General features: G+C 35.9%; 1 protein-coding gene across 15 annotated transcripts in view; it reads right to left on the bottom strand.

Moving 5' to 3' along the window:
- The window catches only part of DMD (dystrophin), a 2,162,139-nt gene that overhangs the window by 1,132,831 nt on the left and 1,009,364 nt on the right, over nucleotides 1-19,944 (bottom strand). For all 15 annotated transcript variants that reach the window (XM_077887780.1, XM_077887782.1, XM_077887777.1 and 12 more), the window contains one exon: nucleotides 7,242-7,414. In XM_077887780.1, the coding sequence (XP_077743906.1) occupies nucleotides 7,242-7,414 (173 nt within the window). The remainder of the gene's footprint in view (nucleotides 1-7,241; nucleotides 7,415-19,944) is intronic.

Raw genomic sequence — 19,944 nt, 5'->3', positions numbered from 1 at the left:
TCAAATCAGATTTCTTTGGTTTCTATTCCTGTTCCCCCCTTCCTTTCATTTCTTTCATTGTCTCGTTTTCCTTCATGCAGTACAAATGGCAGCAAGAGTCTGTGAGTCCATTAATATTGTGGGCTTTGCACTAAGGCACTAAGGGAGCTAAACAAAAAGAAATCCCTGGGGAAGAAGCTTCATGCTCTCCATCTCCCAGCATCCTATTAACATGTGATTCTAGCTTGATGGTGGTAAATTTGGGAAAACTTTCTCTAGAGCCATAGAGCCTACGTATCTGAGAGTAGGTACTGGTCAATTATAAAGTATTCAGGGGTCCGGGTGAAATGTCAAATGTACGACAATGTAATATGCTCTTCTGTAAGCTATACATTTTTTAAACTTTGAGGTTAGGTCCTTCTCATACTTAAAAAAAAGAATCCATGTATTATTTTAAAATTTTAAGTGTAAAATTCATTCTAGCATAGCCTATACACAGAAAAGTGTACAAATAATGACTGTATAGTTTCATCAACTTTCTTAATCGATCAATGCAAACAACATCCAGATCAAGTGATCTGCCCTTGATAATCACTATCCTTCACAATGGTAACCATATCCGATCTTTCACCTCCCAATATGCCCATTTCTGAGTTTTGTATAAATGGACTCATAGAACATGTATTATTTTGCAACTGGCTTCTTTTCTGTAGCACTATCTTCCTATTTCTTATTTTCTGAACTACCACTGGTAATAGTATTTGATTTCTTTAAATGTCCTCAACCTAATTTCCTCATTTTTTGACACTTCATTTAGTTCTAAAAATTCAGTATTGTAAGAACCAATACTCTTACACTCACATCTTCCTTACATCAGATCTAAAGCTCAGAATCACATTGAATTTAACTACTTACATGTATGGGTGAGCCATCCCAAAATATCTGACTAAATGGGATTCCAAGGAGGAATAACGATTTTGAAAAAAAAAAATCACTTACTTGATGTCAGATAAGAACTGTGTTGCTACACAATAATGCCATCTTATGGCTGTACAGCAATGTGTAGTCTAGAAACTGCTTTCATTTTTATTATCTCATTTGAACCGTGCTATCCTCTTAGGCTTGGGGAGTAATTTCATGAAAGTGGGGCAAATTCATTAATGGTTTGAGAGATAGTAAAGATGGTATCAGAAACAAAGTTAAAGACAACAGAGTATCTGGCACTCCTTAAGTGTTTGTTGAAAGAAAAGACTGGACTGTATTTCTCGAATACTAGGTGTGTATTAGATTAACTATCTCTTTATTTTCACAGGCTTCCTGTAAGTATCTTTTAGAAGCAGTGAGTACCCATCAAGAATTAGATAAAAAACAGAATTCAGCAGCAATGTTAATTTCTCCAAAAGTTAAATATTTATTTTACATATATATGTGTGAGTATATATATATACACACATATATATGAATATATATATATGAATATATATATTCATATACATGGATAGGTATATAGATACACAAGATTCATGAATTAAATGTTCATGGTGTTTACTATTTGTGTTTCCACAGGAAAAAAGCCACTTTTAGTGTTTTGGAGATTCACAACTTTACTGAGACACATGTTGAAATTCTATTTGTTAGAAGACAAGGTATGAAAGCAGGTCTCTTAGATAATGAGTGAGCAATCACAAATCAGTCTGGCTTTTAATTCTCTACCTTTCCTCACCTAAAAAGTAATGTCTGTTTTACTTTATGACATTTAATAAAGGCAAGTTTTGGGATGCCTGGGTGGCTCAGTGGTTGAGCGTCTGCCTTTGGCGCAGGTCATGATCCCGGAGTCCTGGGATCCAGTCCCACATCGGGCTTCTTGCAGGGAGCCTGCTTCTCCCTTTACCTATGTCTCTGCCTCTCTCTGTGTGTCTCTCGTGAATAAGTTAAATCTTTAAAAGAAAGGTGAATTTTGCCATTATAGCATTTATGAATTTGGTGATTAATGATGGTCGCAGAACCTATGCCTTAGGAATGCAGAGAGTCTAATGCATTTTCTCATATTTGTAGCTTACTGTGAGTATAAACTGCGAACCTATTAGAGCTAAATATTTTGGTGAAACAGAAATATGCAGATATGCTATTTAATACGTGTTTGGGTAAATCATTTAACATCTTTGTCATTTTGACTCCCCTGTAAAACGGTGAAACAGGACAAAATCACTAGGGCTATTTCTAGCTGTAAAAACTTCTTTATTATTAATTATTAACTATCAACAAGAGTTTAGACTATTCAACAAATATTCACTTCTCTTCAGCTTCCATTGTAGGAAGAGACTACTTTGCCACTCTTTTGATGACAGGCTTGCTCTGGTCAAAGGAATGTAAGTGAACTTAATGTGGGCACAGGCCATAAGTGGTCCATAACATAAGCACAGGTCCAGAAGGCAGGTTATGTCTGGTCCATGCTCTGGTGATCTGTCATGAAAGGAGGATGCCACTGACCCTTCATGTTTAGTCCAGGAAAAAGATATATATGTAGCAGACCTTAATCTGACACATATCCTGGAACTTCTCTCAGCTAATCCACAGCTTGAAACAGCTACCCACCTGAGCCCAGCCTCGCTCAGCCAAACCACAGGTAACTTAAAAACCTACTACCATGAAAATAAATACTTGTTGTTTTAAGTCACTGGGTTCTGGGGTGTTTTATACCACCATATTTGGTAATGGCTGACTAATACACTGTCATACATGAATCATGTATGAAAAAAACTACCAACATAGCCATTCTTACTGGCTCAAAGGCATTTTGATTTAACCTCAAGTTGGCTTATTAAAAAATTAATGACATTTTTGTTGAGACCCACCATGAAGGCTGCAGTGTTTATTTATGAATGTATAGTTTTTAATCCCTCCAAAGATTCAATAATCTACTATTGTATGAGCCTTGGTGGGAGACATGTCTACAACTGCAATGGAGCCCAAATTCCAGCTGTTTATTTTTCCTGACCCTGGCAGTTAGAATGTACTTAAATAGTCTAAGCTTGCATTATAACAGGAGTCAGCAACTTATGGCCCACCAGCAAATTCTGGTCAATCACCTACATTTGTAAATAAATTTTTATTAGAACAAGCCATGCCCATTGATATGTGCCATCTGTGGTTTCTTGCACCCTCCAAAAGTGGAATTCTGTAGTTGCCACAGAGATTATATGGCCTGCAAAGACTAAATATTTGCTAATTGGTCCTTCGGAGAAAAACAAGCAAACAAACCCAGCTATATCAAATTATTCTGTCAGAAATTTTAATTCTAAAGTTAATGACAGTCCGTCGCCCAGACGGGCACTGAGGGGCGCACTTGACGGAATGAACACTGGGTGTTATACTATATGCTGGCAAATTGAACTCCAATAAAAAAAAATAAAGTTAATTACAAGAAAAGAAATTATAATTTAGATATTTTTGGCAGTGTTAGTAACAAGCAATATCCAGTGGCAATGGTACCTCTGGTGTACCAGCAGACCATGGCTATGCAGGCAGTTTATAATTCAGATTCATCTTGCAGCTTGATACTAAATGTGTTTTTGGATGCCTAGCTTGGTCTTCCTTGATGGATTCTGCCTATTTTTAAACCTGGCTTTCAGGCTTTCTCATTAATTCCATAAGCTACCTGATATCCTTCCAATAAATTAGATAACTCTAGCTAAAGTAACCAGAGTCACTTTCTGTTAGTTGTGAATCAGAACCTTGAATGGTCCATAGATGTTGCTTTACTCCTGATGTTCCTATTCCATTCCCCAGGGATCTTATTCTAGTCCAGTATAGCTCATATGTATCAACCCATATCTTATTGCCCATTTGTCCAATTTCTCTCCAGGAATGGAAGTTCTTCAAAGCAGGGACTGAACTTAAGTCATCTCCATGTAGTGTTCAGGAAAATGTAAAAAAAATTTAAAAAATAAAAATAAATAAAAAAAATAAAAAAAAGCAAGAATAAATTAACAGGCAAAAAGCCAAAACAAGCAAAAAAAAAAAAAGCCAAAAAAAACCCATCATTTTTATCATCAAAATTGCCAAGTTTGAGTCATTATCATGTATAAACAATCCAGTAAGCACTTTACATGCATTATGTCATTGAAGCCTTGTAACAACCCTATGACTTAGAAAATATGCTTATCCTCTTTTATATATAAGGGAATTGTAAAGCAAAAAAAAATGTGAGGGACTTGCTCAAGGGTAAATAGCTAGTCAGCAGCAAAGCCAGGATTCCAAAACAATTTGTGGACTCTAGAGTCTGTGCTCATAAGCAAGACTTAAAACAGTTTTACCTGAGACTAGACTAGAAGCCATAGGCAATTTAAGAGTTCCTAACCAATTCCTAGAAATGGCCAATTAGAATAAAAATAAGATACTAATTCCAGCCACTAGGTATGAAAAGAATGAGTCTAATGGGGTTAGAGTCATGCCATCCTTTGCCAGACATAGGGAAGACCCCAGATTTGGGGTGAGATTTCAGCTTACCCATTCAGCAGAATGGCACTGGTGTTTCTGCTTATTTTAAAGTCCATGGTTGTGGCACCTGGGAGGTTCAGTCAGTTAAGCGTCTGTCATTAGCCCAGGTAATGATCTCAGGGTCATGAGATGGAGCCCCATGTTGGGCCATGCTCAGCAGGGAGTCTATTTCTCCGTCTTCCTCTGCTCCGCCCCCTGCTCATGTTCTCTCTTTCTCAAAATAAATAGAATCTTAAAAAAATATAGTCTATGGTTGAAAGGAAACATCTGTATGAACCTGTGGGAAGAGAATACCTAGCTCATAGGCCAAAAAATAAAATAAACGAAATGGGGAAGAAGCCTCACAAAGCAGAAAGTTACACCTCTGCTTTAGTGCAAGAGTGGTAGATGCCTATAAATCACAGTAATCACTGGCTACTTCAGAACGCTTCACAGTTCTTAGGGGATGGTATTGCTGACCTGGATGGCTAGGAGAAAATTCAGCAAAAAGAACAGAGATAAGAACATCCAAATAGTAGAATGAGAACTCCTTAAAAAGGTGATGAAACTGACCTCACTGCAGTAGCTTGCAGAGGCTCATAATACCTCAATGTGGGATATTGAGAAAAGGTGCACTGGTGGCACAGTAAGTTTGATGTTTGCAGTGTATACACAGGGCTGCTGAGCTTCTTTTCTTTTATTGATAAAGACTGGCTTTGGAACCCCTGGGATCAGCTGCTTTCCAGTAATTTGAGATAAACTATTAGATCATCCAGGGAGAAATGTCCTCAGGTTTCTAGGAGGAAACTTGAATCCAGACACATTAAAAATCTACTTGAAACTCAGTACACATGACCCTTGAACAATGTGGGTGTTGGGGGTACTGACCCCTGTACAGTAAAAAATCCACATACAGCTTTTGACTCTGCTTAAATGTAACTACTAACAGGCTAATGTCGACTGAGAGCCTTACTGATAACACAGACAATCTATCAACACATATTTTGTGTATGTATTATATACTGTATTCTTTTAAAAAACAAGATATAGAAAAATATTATTAATAAACCATAGGGAAGACAAAATACATTTATGTTACTATACTGTATTTATTTAAAAAAACTACCTATACATAAAACTGCAAGTGGACCCTTGCAGCTCAAAGTTGTGTTATTCAAGGGCTACCTGTGTCATATTAATCCTGAGCATGTCACACAAAATAAAATATAGCTCTTGTCTTTAAAGGAGCTTGTGCAGTAGGCAGAAAAGTAAACAAATTGATGGCCCTGTGATAAGGGCAGCCAGCAAGTCTGGCAATATTTGCAACTATACAAATGGAATGCTGGTGTTATATTACATAAATATTTAAAGAATACCTACGTTTCTAGACTTTATCATCAATTCACAGTTTTAAGACATGAAGAAGGAAACAACATCATAGGTGAGACCTGAAGGACTGGCAGGCCAGAGCGAACACAAAATATTTGGGAATCTTCAACTCAATTTCATAATGGTAGAACAGAATTCGGAGAGGTTATAGGACAGGCAGGAACTGATAAGCCGTGAGGCTGAACAAAAGAACAAGGGTCATATGAAGGCTTTATATGCCCAATTAAGGAATCTGGACTTTATTCTAAGGAGAATGAGATAATAGGACTGAAGTTCTTCCCCTTATGTTTTAAAGATTTTATTTATTTATTTGAGACAGAAAGAGCATGAGCAGTGTAGAGGATTGAGGAAGAAGTAGACTTCCTGCTGAGTAGGGAGCCCAATGTGGGGCTCAATCTCAGAACCCTGTGATCATGACCTGAGCTGAAGGCAGATGCTTAACCAACTGAGCTCAGGTTGCCCCAGTCTTGCACTTTAGAAAAACAACTCTGGATAAAATATAATTGGGAAGAAAATGAGAATGATCATTAGAATTAACTGAGATTTCTGCTATAAGTATCAGTTTAGTAACCTACATTAGTAAATAAAAAACTAAAATAGAAGTAAGGATATTTAGAAATGGACAGATAAGAGAGTTAAGGGAGAGGTTCCCTGTAGTTATTAAAGATGATTTTATTTTATCTGAAAATAATAAAGGAGACTATCTTGAGACTATAATCTTTAAAACAAATTATTTTAAATCATTAGAACTCCATTACTTTTAATCTAAAATGGGAAAAGAAAACAATATTCTACCTTCTTGAAGTATGAGGCTAAAGAATGTACATTAATTTTTGAAAATGTGGTCACAAACTAGATATGTTAATTCAGGCAAACACTGAAAAATTATTTTAAATCAACTTAACAAATTCTTTATAGCAAAAAGAGTAGGGGGACTGCAACATGTTATGAATCATCTTCAAAATAAAAGTAGTAAGTGAAAATCAACTTTTCACTGGTAGCTTATATTTCAAACACATTAATCTAAATATCAATCTGCTATAAATATATAAGACACAAAAATACATGACACAGATTTGACCAAAGATACACATTTAATATTGTAGTTATTTAAACCACTTCAATTAAATGACAAAACCTATTTGACACCATGTGAAATTTTAGAAGGTAATATAGTGCTCCAATGCAATGCTAACCCCAGTATAGAATAATTTCTAGAACTCAGCTCATTAGTCGGTTCATCATTATTTGTTCTTACTTCACTTACCTTTTTCCAATGATAGTAATACTTCTCCCTATCTGCCTCCCTACCTTCCCATGGGGAACACTGAAATGAACTCCAGAGTTCTCTGAAAACAGGTATAGTAATTTGAAAAAATAAAAGTGTTACCTACCCTTGTCGGTCCTTGTACATATTGTTAACTCTTTCCCATTGGAATTCAAGCCGTGAGAGAGCTTCCTGGAGCTTTGCCCTTTCTGCAGGAGTGGCACTGTGCAATGCTGCTGTCTTTTTATTGTGAATGATGTCAATCCGACCTGAGATTTGTTGCAGGCTGTCTTTTATGTTCTACAATATAGAAAATTTGAAACACATCAGAAATGAATCAGCTTCTATGGAGATAGAGAAAAGGAAATTGATAAACCCCAGAAATAAAAGTCTTGCAATTCTTTTTTTTTAATAATTCAAGTTTTTATTTAAATTCTAGTTAGTTACCATGTAACATTCATTTCAGGAATATAATTTAGAGATTCATCACTTACATATAACACCTAGTGCTCAACACAGCAAGTGCTGTCCTTAATACCCATCAGCCATTTAGCCCATCTCCTTACCCACCTCCCCTCCAGCAACCCCCAGTTGGCTCTCTACAGTTAAGAGTCTCTCTTATGGTTTACCTCCCTCTCTTTTTTCTCCCCCCCTATTTTGATCTGTTTTGCTTCTTAACTTCCGCATATGAGTGAAATTACATAGTATTTGTCTTTCTCTGACCAACTTATTTCACTTAGCATAATACCTTCTAGCTCCATTCATGTCATTGCAAATGGCAAGATCTCATTTTTTTTTATGGCTGAGAGGGAGTCTACTGTGTGTGTGTGTGTGTGTGTGTGTGTGTGTGTGTGTGTGTATACCACCTCTTCTTTACCTATTCACCAATCAATGGACATTAGACTGTTTCCATAATTTGGCTATTGTTGATCAGTCTTGCAATTCTTAATTCCTGCCTTTTTAAAATCATTGTCCTTGAAGCCCAGTGATTTCAACATGTTCAGATTCAATGGGTAATTCACAGTCTTCATCTTGATATGGTTGATCATTCCCTCCATCTTAAAATTCTATCTTCATTTGGCTTCTATAACCTGAACTCTTCTGGTTTTTCTTCCACCTTCTTGTCTACTGTTTCCTCAGTCCTTTTCTGAATCCTTCTCTGACTTATCTCTTAATACTGGGTGCTCTGCTTAGTTTTGACATTTCTTTCCTTCTCTCTCTATATATACCTAATTGGTCCCATGACTGCAAATACCGTCTATACAATGGTGACTCCCAAACTTCTATTTCCAGTCCTAACCTCAACTCAGAAACCAGGTTCACGAATTTAACTGCTTTATTGACATTTGGATATCCCATGGGCATCTCAAATTTAACATGACCCCAACAAAATTCTGAGCTGTATCCCCTTATCCCTCTCTTACAATGGTTTTCCCCATTTCAGTAAATGACATATCAAATAATAATTAGGCTGATAACCTTAGAGTCACACTGACCTTTCTTTTTTAGTCTCCAGTGTCCAAGTTGTTAGATAGTCACGTTGGCTCTAATTCCAGAACATGTACAGAATTTGAGCACTTATCATTACTTCCCTTGCTATAGCTTTGATATAATCTATCATTATACTGCAATGGCCACCTAAATGATCTCACTGCTTCCAGTCTTACCCTTCTCCTAGTCAATTATCCACACAAGAGCCAAAAAGATTTTTTCAAAACATAAATCAGGTCATATTCTACTCTGTTCAAAATTCTCCAATGGTTCCTCCTCACACGTATAATCTTTACCACAGCCTACAAAGTTCTAAATCACTTGGTTGTATGTTTTCTACCATTCAGATTTTAAATCTTTTCTTAGTCTCCTCTGAGTCCAGCACATTTTAGCCTCATTAACCTTTTTGTGTTCCTCAAGTATGCCAAGCATTATCTTGCCTCCAGGCTTCTTCTTTACTTGCTGTTCTATCTGCCAAAAATATTCTTTCACTCCAAGACATTTATATGACTAGTTCCCTCACTTCGTTCTCATCTAAGAAGAGCCTTCTCCACCACTCTATTTTAAATAGCATTCCTAACCATTCTGTATTCCCTGTATTCTTTGTTTTGCTTCATGACGTTTATGACTAACATTATATTATATATCTACCAGTCTTTCTACACCACTAGACTAGACCCTATAAGTGCAGGAAATGTTATCTTACTCTCACTGATTAAGATTAAGAACTCTCACTGGGTTTCCAGAACTTAAACCTATGCCTGGCACATGGTAGGTTACTCAATGCATTTTGTTGAATAAATGAATAAAATAATATATCCTCTAAATTAACTCCAAACTTTTTTATGTATATCATATTTAAAGGGAAAAATCACAAACTACAAGTTCATTATGTAATAGACATCTTTAATAATATTTATTTTCAAAAAATGCTAAAAATTATATACTTGGCTAGTCTTACTAGTATGAATTTGGTTATTTTGCTCATCTGAATTATTATAGACAAGTCAATTGAGCAAGCATTCATTGAGTTCTTCCATGTACAAGGATCAATATAAAGGAAGCAAAGGTTGGTGAAGCACAGTTTTATTTCCTTGTTTTCAAGAAGTTTTAAATGGATCTTATTGTGGTACTTAGCGGGGGGTATGATTTGGAGAAATGAAGGAAAAATAATAGTGAAAAAGCCCCAGCTAGATAACAAGAAAGAATTTGATGAGCATTCTAAGTCTATTCTTTTCTGGAAGTTCAAAGAAGGAATGAATCATATGCCATATTTGGTCACACACTGAGGAAAGAGCTCATGAAGGAAGTGCAATTTGGCGTGTATGTAGCTAAGTAGTTAAAGTGGGAAGGGCATTATGCTTACTAGGTAACACTTATGCAAAGATAGGGAATATGAACAGTCATTTTTGGCTTACATCTTGGAAATGTACAAGATTAGGAGAAGATGGGTCAGCAAACAGAGGCTAGAGATATTTAGTAATGTGCTTTCAAGATTCTGAATGTAAGTCAGTCGCCAATAGGGAATCATGATTCATACAGTAATTGTGATGAAAACTTTCAAATACATATGAAAGTAAGAAAAGAGTACAAATAGCCCCCTTGAACCTATTGTCCAGTTCCAGTTCTTATAAAGCTGTGAGCAACCTTGTTTCATTATACTTGCACACATTCACCTCCTCAAATGGATTATTTTGAAACAGACTGATATAATATCTTATCCATAAATACTTTTAGCATGTTTCCAATATATATGAATGTGTTTCAAGGAAAGTACACATAATAACATTATCACACCTACAAAATTAAAAACAAAACCATCAATGTAATTAAGTGTCTAGTTGGTATTCATACTTGAGTTGGATTTTTTTTTTTTATTGGTGTTCAATTTACTAACATACAGAATAACACCCAGTGCCCGTTGGATTGAGAAAGTTGTTTAGGAAGAAAACTCAGAGAACTCAGTGACTGGGTATTGAGTGAAAAAGAGGAAAGACTTAAATTATCTCAGGTTTCTGGCCTGGGCACCTGGATGAATAGCGGTGTCACTGAGTAAAAGGATTTCATATGGATAACAGGTGTGTGTTTGTGTTTGTGTTTGCATGTGTGTAAGTGATGAATTCGGTTTTGGATATGATCATATTGAGAAGCCTTTGGGGTATCAGACTGTAGATACCCAATAGGCAGCTGGCATCAGATTTTGCAAAAAGAAATGAGATGGTGACTACTGTTGGGCCATACATCTTTTCTCATTTCTTTCTTTTTTTTCTTTCTCTTTCTTTTCTTTTTTTCTCTTCTCTTTTCTTTTCTTTTCTCTTTTCTTTCTTTCTTTCTTTCTTTCTTTCTTTCTTTCTTTCTTTCTTTCTTTCTTTTCAGAGAGAGATAGCACATGCAAGTGAGAGGGGAGTATAGGGGCAGAGGGAGGAGGAGAAAGAGAATCTTAAGCAGGCTCCATGCCTAGTATGGAGCCCAATGTAGGGCTCTATCTCATGACTCTGAGATCATGACCTGGGCCAAAATTCAAAGTTGGACACTTGACCATCTGAGCCACTCAGGTGCCCCCTTTTTTTCCACATGTCTGCATGGTCTAAGCTTTCTGAGCAAAGGCCACTGGCAATTAGGTTAAAGGATGATTGAATAGCAAACATAACTTGGTGTTCGGACTAGTAGAATTTCCCAGAAAGACCTGGAAACTTACTTTTCCTAGGTCCCTTTGCTTATGTGCCAATTTATAGTCTGAAGATAATAGACCTAGACCCTTCTCTCTTTCTAGGAGATGATTTGTTTAGCCCCTGGAGCAAGGGTCTCTGTTTCTATCTCACTTTCTCTGTCAGATATGCCAGCTGCCTTATATAAGCTCTGTTATCATAAATTCAGGGATTCCCTCCCATATTGCAACCCCTGAATACACAGATAAATACATGGCTCTCACTGCATTGCCCCATGAGGATCTGGGGCATGAGCACTGGTGCTAAGATGCTCTTGAGTAAGTAATTATGTTTTCTCTGATCCACAGGTCTTGCATTTCCTGTCAGGATAAATAAATATAAGTATAAAAACTTAATAAGTGTCAATAAAAGAAATATTTTTGCTTACTTTCAGACAAAACTGGGGAGAGTTTTAACCACATATGAGATGGAGACTAGGCCAGATATGGTGGGGCTATTGCTGGGCCTGCAGCTTCCCAGAAAGCAGGTTCCAGCAAACTGTATAAGCCCCACACAGGGGCTTTGGGTAGATCCTAGAAGACTTTCCTGCCTCATTCTAAGACTTCATGGCTGTGGTGCATGAAGACCTGACTTGGTGAAGGACAAGCAAGTGAGGGTATAGAGAATATCAGTTGTAAGGGATAAAAGTCAATGCTTATGTTAGGACGCTAAAAAAAAAGCAGCTGAAAGCAGAAAAGTTGAGACCAAATAAAACACAATGGTTATGGATGATGCGAATAAATTTCAGAGAAAGAGTGAGAGAGACTGAAAGAGGGAGAGAGATTATCAAATTCCAAGGTGTTCTCTTCAAATCATGTACAACTTATGATAGGGAGGCTTCATTATTTTTTTTAAGCAACTCAGTTTAATTCTGCAGTAAGAATACTTAACTGACAGGTCACATATTACCATGTGAGGGGAAGGAGGGCATGCCAACATAGAAATAAACTCTGTGATTGCTTCTCTGGAGGAATGCAGGTGAAAATTATGTTCTACCAGTGTTACATACAGAATTGCTAGTCACCGGAATAATACCCCTGTGTTATTTAATTGCACAAGAGATGGTCAAATTGCTTAGAGAAGTTTGTTAGAATAAAAGAGTGAGAAGAAAGGTTGTCTAAGGATAAGCCTCCGTGGAAAGGAATGGCCGAGAAAGGGCCCAAAGAGTAACTGTCATTAGACCTAGGAGAGCCAGAAGAGTAAAGCGTTTCAAAACCAAGAGAAAGAAGAACATCAGGAAGGAGGGAGGGAGCAGCCGATGAGCCGAATGCAGCTGGGAACAGGAGTGAAAAGGCAACTTGGCAATTTAGGAGGGCATCGGTGATCCTATCCAGAGCAATTTTACCATCTTCAAAGTGTGAAAATATAAATCGGGGCAGAGCAGAAAGTCTTCCACTGTCATCCTCTTTCACTACAAAATTGAAACTTGCTTAGTACTACACAGCAGTTCACTTTATTTGACATAAAACAGCTTGTTATTGAGGAAAAGTTTACTACTAATAAAAACAAAACTGATAATGCAACTAAAATTTTAAACACACAGAAGCCACGTGCTGTGGCTCAACTCCTGATGATGTAACTTGTAGATTCCATTTTAGTGTGGCTTCCAGCTTAAGGGCAACGATCAAGATCTCTGATAATCTTGCCACTTGATACCAACAGCCAGGTGACTGACAGGCCGATTACTTAAATTCACACTGAGGCAACCAGCCATAGATGCCTGCACATTGGGAGCCCACCCACCTGAAACAAATAGCTGTGATCTCCAACAGGGGTAAAATTTAAAAGAAGGGAAGGAAGATCTTCCCCACCAAAATAAAAGTCATCTGTTAATGGCTTTGATGTGGGGCATGTGTATATGCGCACATTCACTCACAGACACACAGACACACACACACACACACACACGATAAACATATTCTCCCTCTGAAGATCTGAGCTTGCAAAACTTCCTGATTTTAGTCCAAATCTCTGGAGAGCTCCCTGTTCTCTAGAAAGTGGCAGAATTGCTCAGAATCGAGTTATGAACGGTTTCAGCAATGCTGGCCAGCATGTTGCAAAGGCAGAAAAACTTTCTATCTTAAATGAGAAAAACAAAAATCGAAAAGCAAAAACTGGGGCAGGGGATGTCACACTCCCTGAATATCTGGATAATGGCTCCTTGGTGTATTCTCAGAGAATGCTGTCAAAATTGGCTGGAGTCCAGGAAATCGTTTTTAAAGTCCCTACACATGCTCTTGTCCCTGAGGCACTGCACACAGAAAAATGGTATATGCACCAAAGAAAATTCTGTAGCAGTTTCCACAGTTTAAAGCCAGAGATGAGATCTTTTATAGCTTTTTACTATTCTAGTTTGTCTAGAAATAAGTGATCTTTATAGTTTCTGACCCTCACAAAATAAAACCACAGTCCCTGTAGTTGCTATGGTGATAGAAAAATCCCTAGGATCACTATAGAATATATTATTTTCATTTCTTTCCCTGAATACTTCCTTATATTACCTGAAAATATGATAGCAAAATCATGAAGTACCCAGTGTTTAGTCAATTTTTCTCTTAATTTTGACATGCCCCTCTGAACGGACCTCCCCACACTAGGTGTCAATTGGGTCAGATGTCTGTTAGTCACTCTCCCTGTGAAAGGAAACTTCCATTTCTGGAAGGCATTTGTACATGAGTGTGTGTAATTTAAGTCCTTAATATTTTAAAATAGAGTGTCCTTGTAACTCGGCTTCTCAGAACCAAGTCCATTCAGTAAGATCCTTATTTATACACTGCTAATAGAGAGAAAATGAGACATCAAAGTAATTTTCACAACTAGAAGATGAAGTCCAGCTACATAAAATAAGAAAAAAAAACAGAGCATTATGAACTACATTCTTCTGAGTCAGATTTCTAGTTGAAAAGCTGGTGGTTTAAATAAAAGTCCCTTGATAACACAGACATGATCAGCCTGAACTTGGAGATAAATGATATTTTAAAACATGAGGTCTCTCTTTAGAGATAATCAGTTTTTAAAGGAGATTCATAAGACAAACAATTTGAACCTAAAAGTACTTTGTTTATTCAAGTACTGGGTAATAAGTGCTTTCTATGGGCTAAACAGAGAAACTAGACACTGCAGACCATTTATCTAGGGACCCAAACAAGGGACCTCTTTGCCAATTAATCAGGTTGAGATAAAGGTCTCAAGTAACTCTTCACTATGCTCTCTTCTCTATCACAAGGGACAGATTTCTGATGTTCAGTTTTTCTTCCATTTAATGTAAAGCAGCAAGTACTCCCTTGTCAGAATGTTTCATTACAGAGTGAAACTTTACCCACCTAAATGGTAAACCTATTTGTATGAATGTCAAAGTAAATACTGTGGAAATTGAACAGGGTGGGAGGAGGGGATGGTGGTATTTGACAAGTTGAACTTATTGTAAACAAAATGAAAATAAACTTAAAAAGTTATTGAAATTTTAACGTTTCTTACCTACACTTTGTTTCAAAAATATGATGAAGAGTACCAGTATGATCTCTGATATTTATTTAGACTAGTATCATTTCCGTTGTGTTTTCTCTGTAGTCATGAGAATACATGGGCATCTCGCACGTACAAAACATAAAATTCACTTTAGCACTTGCTTCAGCTTCAGCACATAATTAAAAAATAAGGATGTCTATAATTTAAAGGCATCTTTAGTCCTATTTATACCAAGGAGCAACTTCAAACACACCTTCACAAGTTGAAAACTCTTACCAAAGTATGCTTTAAAACATGTTGATTGTAGGATGTGTACACAAACATTAATTTGAAATTGTGTCTTCTATTTTAAAGTTTGTAATAACATATTCAGAAATTATTTAATCTTCGCTTCACATTTTGCCAGTGTTGCCTTAGTAAAAATGTTTCCATAAGGGGGGATAAAAGCTATTTTAAAACTGAAACAATATAGTTTCAGAGATAGAAACATACAAGATAATATGAAAAATATGAAATTGATTACTTAGGGTACCTTTGCCTAAAAGTGACTTCCATATAATTATATTCTGGTCTCAAGTATATTGAACTTTATTTTAAATCTTCTATCTATCTATCTATCTATCTATCTATCTATCTATCTATCTATCTCTTATAATTGCTTTCTAGTGATTCTTTGATCTTCAGTCCTCAATGTAAGTCCTGTGAGCAAATGCCTATAAATACCTGTAGTTCACACTTTTTTTTTTTTTTACAATATTGACTTCCTGAAATAATTTTCTATTTATTGGTTCAGCAGTAGCTTCCTCACTGCATCTTCTCCCTGTCCGGCAGCATGCAGCACCATTGAGCATATAGTCCTCATCACAGAGCTCTGGCCTCCCTACTCTTACCTCACTCGCTATGCCCCAGCTTTCTCTCTACTTCTCTGTCCACCTCTATTCTATTCATTAACTCAACAAATAACTGCTGAAAACCTACCATGTGCTGGGGATAGTCTATGCACTGGGGATGTAAGAGTGACTCAGAAAGACAAAGTCATTCTATTTCTGTTCACAAACACTTTGCTGTGGGCCTTACGCAAAGTCAGTCATTAAATGACCAAGTCCCTTCATCTGCCGGTTGCCCTCTCTATTGGGCACTGTCTGCAGCGAGTCTATAATACTATGTTGGCATCGTGCTTATCCCATTTCCCACTCCACCAGTAAGATCCATTTGTGTCAGACTGATATTTAGGTCATGGGAGTGGTCGAGATTGTCCATAGAAGGGGAGTTGGAAGGAAAGAGGGCTGGGAAAAGAACAGATGAAAAGACATATTTTGTGAGCAAGTGTGCAGAAGAGCTAAATAAATTACCCCTATTTATTCCTCTAGGTATATCTCCAGTCTAGATCCTCTACTGAACTCTGACTTATATATATCCAATTGTCTCTTTGATACTGTCTCTTTGATACGTGGATGTCTAATAAACATCTTAAGCTTAACACATCACAACTAAACTTATACCAAACCATGCACAAATTTTTAATGTTATCCTTGAATCCTCTCTTGACCAACCTGCATGCAAGTGATCACTAAATCCTATGAGCTCTACTTTTAGAATGCATCCAAAATTTGACCCTGCCACCACTCTGTTCCAAACCACTATCTCCAGTTTGGATAATTCTGAATATGTGTTTAAGAGTGCTTTCTTCATAGGGTTGCTGTGATGACCACATAAGCTACCACAAGCAAAACATTTAAAAAGTGTCCTGGAACATAATAAATAAGTGGTAGCTATTAGACTGTCCAAATTCCAGTGACATCCAAAGCACAGATACTCGAAGGCTTTCTCCTCTGTAAAATAATTCTCAGTTTCAGCTCTCTACATGGCTTTTCCCTCTTCCTGAATTCTGTTATACTTATGTGTTATACACTATTTTTGCCTGTGTCTTTCCTACTATTACTTCCCAGCTTGTTTGTATAACTATGATATGTGTATCCAATTAATATTACAAATTACCAGAGTGCAAGGATCAAGCCTTATATTTCTCTTTTAGAGTGTTACACACAGTATTTGGGCCTTAATAAATATTTGTTGATTTGAACTGAAGAGTAAAGTTGAAGCTCTGAATCTTAACTTGCTTATAAAAATCCAATTTGAATGGAATCACTGAACCTTAAGATTTGTTACATTGTTCTTGAACTATTGCAGATAGATGTTCAGGTTCCAAGATGTTGTAAACTATTCAGTTATTTCCCTGTTTATTCTATTTTACTTTTACTGGTTATTTAGCTGTTAAACAGTGGAATAGCAGTCCATCTGCATTTCCTGGCTAAGTTTCTCCATGCTTTTCTCACAGGACCTCAGGGACCTAAGTCCTTCATTCAGAATTATGTCTGCCCAAGTTTCTCAGATGCTATAGAGCATCAACAAGAACAAAAGGAAAAAATGTGAAACCTGCACTTCACTGCCCCAAGTATTCCTCAAAGACAACAATTCTAGTCCATCAGCAGCAACTAAACTGGAAACGATTTCACAAGTCATTTTGCAATAGGTACATTTTGTATTGAGTCGTGCACATTGTCTAAATCACTTTATTGAAAGTCTTGATAGAAAAATTGGCTCTTGCACATAGCAAAGGAGAGTTGTAAAGAAGCAAATGCTATTTCTCTTCAAAATGCGACATATGGCATTCTGTTTCCAATTTTTTTAGAACCAGGGCATGCTTTTATGTCTCGTGTAACTGAGCTGAGGAGGGGCAGGTAGGTTTTGTGGAAAAAAAATTCTAAGGCAATACAGCAATCTAGGGAAACCTAAAAGAAATTATTATCACTGAGGAATGGGATGACAAAATGTGGATGGGATGTTTTTCTTTCCTCTATTCACTTTATACTCTTTTATCCTGTATACATATGACATCATGAGCATTTTATTATTTTGATAAAGCACTGAAAATCCAGTATGAGTAATCAATCAAGTTCATAGATAGCTGATAAACAAGATATAATTAAATCTGTACAAATTAATACAAATAACAATACACTATTTTGGAAAAAAAGGGAAACCTATTTGGTAACATTTTGCCCATTTTATAAATGATTAATGCTGTCGATGTTAGGAGATAAGCTTTCCATCCTAGTGCTTTAGATGGGAGATAGAAAAGCAAAACCACTGTTTCATAGAATTGTTCTGAACTAAATCTAAACATGTAAATTTAAGAACAACAAAACAAAACATAATATAGGAGGAGGATGCTAACATTCTACTTATTTTATTTACCTTCTTGAAAAGAGATCCCTAATGAGGAAAAACATTCTTTAATCTTTTGTCTAAGGTTTGGCAAATTAAACTTGGAAATAGAAGTAACTGGTGTCCAATAATTATATGGTATTTATAAAACAAAGTATTTGTTTTTTCTTTGAATTTTTAACAATATGCACTAGGATTTAGAAATAAGCAGACCTGGATAAAAGTCACTGAATTAGATTAAACTGTATGCAATTGCCACTATTTAAACATTTTGATCTACATAATGTCAATTTATAAGGCTCAATTGAATGCTATTGTAGTATTAACCTGCTCATAATTGCCAATTTAAGCAGGAAAATGAATACAGACTAGCCTTTCTAAATGGCAAAAGGAAAAAAAAATAACAAAAATAAATCTCAGAACCCCAAGAAAAGAAAAAAAAAACACTAATAAATAGTTTTTCATTAGAGCTACAGCTTTAATGCTTTTTATTTTATTTTATTTAAATTCAATTTGCCAGCATATAGTATAACACCCAGTACTCATCTCATCATATGCCCTCTTTAATGCTTATCACCCAGTTACCTCATCTTTCCATTCACCTCCCCTTCTGCAACCATTTGCTTGTTTCTCAGAGTTAGGATTCCCTCATGGTTTGTCTAGCTTCAATGCTTTTAAATGGCTATTAAGTCAGAGTTCTGAAAGCTGAACAATGGATTTTAAATTACTAAAAGGAGTTGGGAAAAATGAATTCAACATATTTCACTGGAAAATAAAACAAGAAAACAAACTACAAAAAAAGCATCCTGCTCTTGGTAAAAGCCATAGTGCATAGAAACTTGGAATGATCTCAAGTTTTCACATCCTCAAGAGAAATATAAAAACTATGAGTTATTTTTTAGCACCTAAAATTAATAGAAGAATGAAAATTTTACTCCCAAATAAGTAATACTTAGCACTGGAAATATACTAAAGGAAAATGATTGAGAGTATTAAATAAAATTCTCTAAAAGAAGCTTTTATCAAAAGCAAATGTTTTTTACCTTTGTGCATTCTCCTTGACTTTAAACTCTTTTTTTTTAAACTTTAAGCTACTTGCAAAATCTGGAAATAACTTTATGTATATTTTATGCTGTTGTCAACATTTTATCTAAAGTTTTCTACATATAAATATGCAATTGTATAAGATGTGCTACTTTTTAAAATATCATTTTTAAGATTATTTACATAAAAATTTAATTTATAATAATTTTTAAGATATTGGATTTGGTGAAGTAATATATGTTTTACAAATCATTAAATTTATATTATTGTATAAATATTTTTACAAGAATTTTTCCATGTAATCCTACATGCTTTCACTTTATCTTCACGATCATACTGATGAAAAGGCTGGGACAGGTATCATCATTAATCTAATTTCAAAGTTAAAAACACTTAGATTTATGTGATTTGCTTAAAGACACAACCAGAAAGACTCCGATTTGGTCTCTAAATCTAAGTCTTTTATGTTCAAATCTAGTGCATTACCAACCTCTGTATCCTACTGCCTGTCATAACCATATAATGCAAGCTCAGTGAATGTAAAATATTACTAATATTTTAATTACTTGTGGACTTCCTGCCACATGTTCTCATAAATAATTGGCTAAAAATTCAGTATGTAGAAATCTAAATAGAGTAAATGTCATCATGCTAGTATACATGCACAGATTGTTAGAATTCACCTATGTCTGGATGATTTAACTCAATGTGTAAGAATATAGTGTAAAAGAGGCTAATTTTGTTTTCTTTTCAAGCCTGTTACTGATAGGTTAACATTGTTCTGTCCTCTTTGATCATGGAATCCATATCTGTATTTAACAGGACTACTGTTCATTTACTCAACAATGCACATTGAGCGTCTATTAAGTGCTTGACACTGTTCTAAGAGTT

The sequence above is a fragment of the Canis aureus genome, chromosome X (genome assembly GCF_053574225.1).
Source record: "Canis aureus isolate CA01 chromosome X, VMU_Caureus_v.1.0, whole genome shotgun sequence".
Classification (NCBI taxonomy): domain Eukaryota; kingdom Metazoa; phylum Chordata; class Mammalia; order Carnivora; family Canidae; genus Canis; species Canis aureus.
The sequence above is the reverse complement of the archived record's forward strand: the minus strand, read 5'-3'. Positions and strand labels throughout refer to the sequence as shown.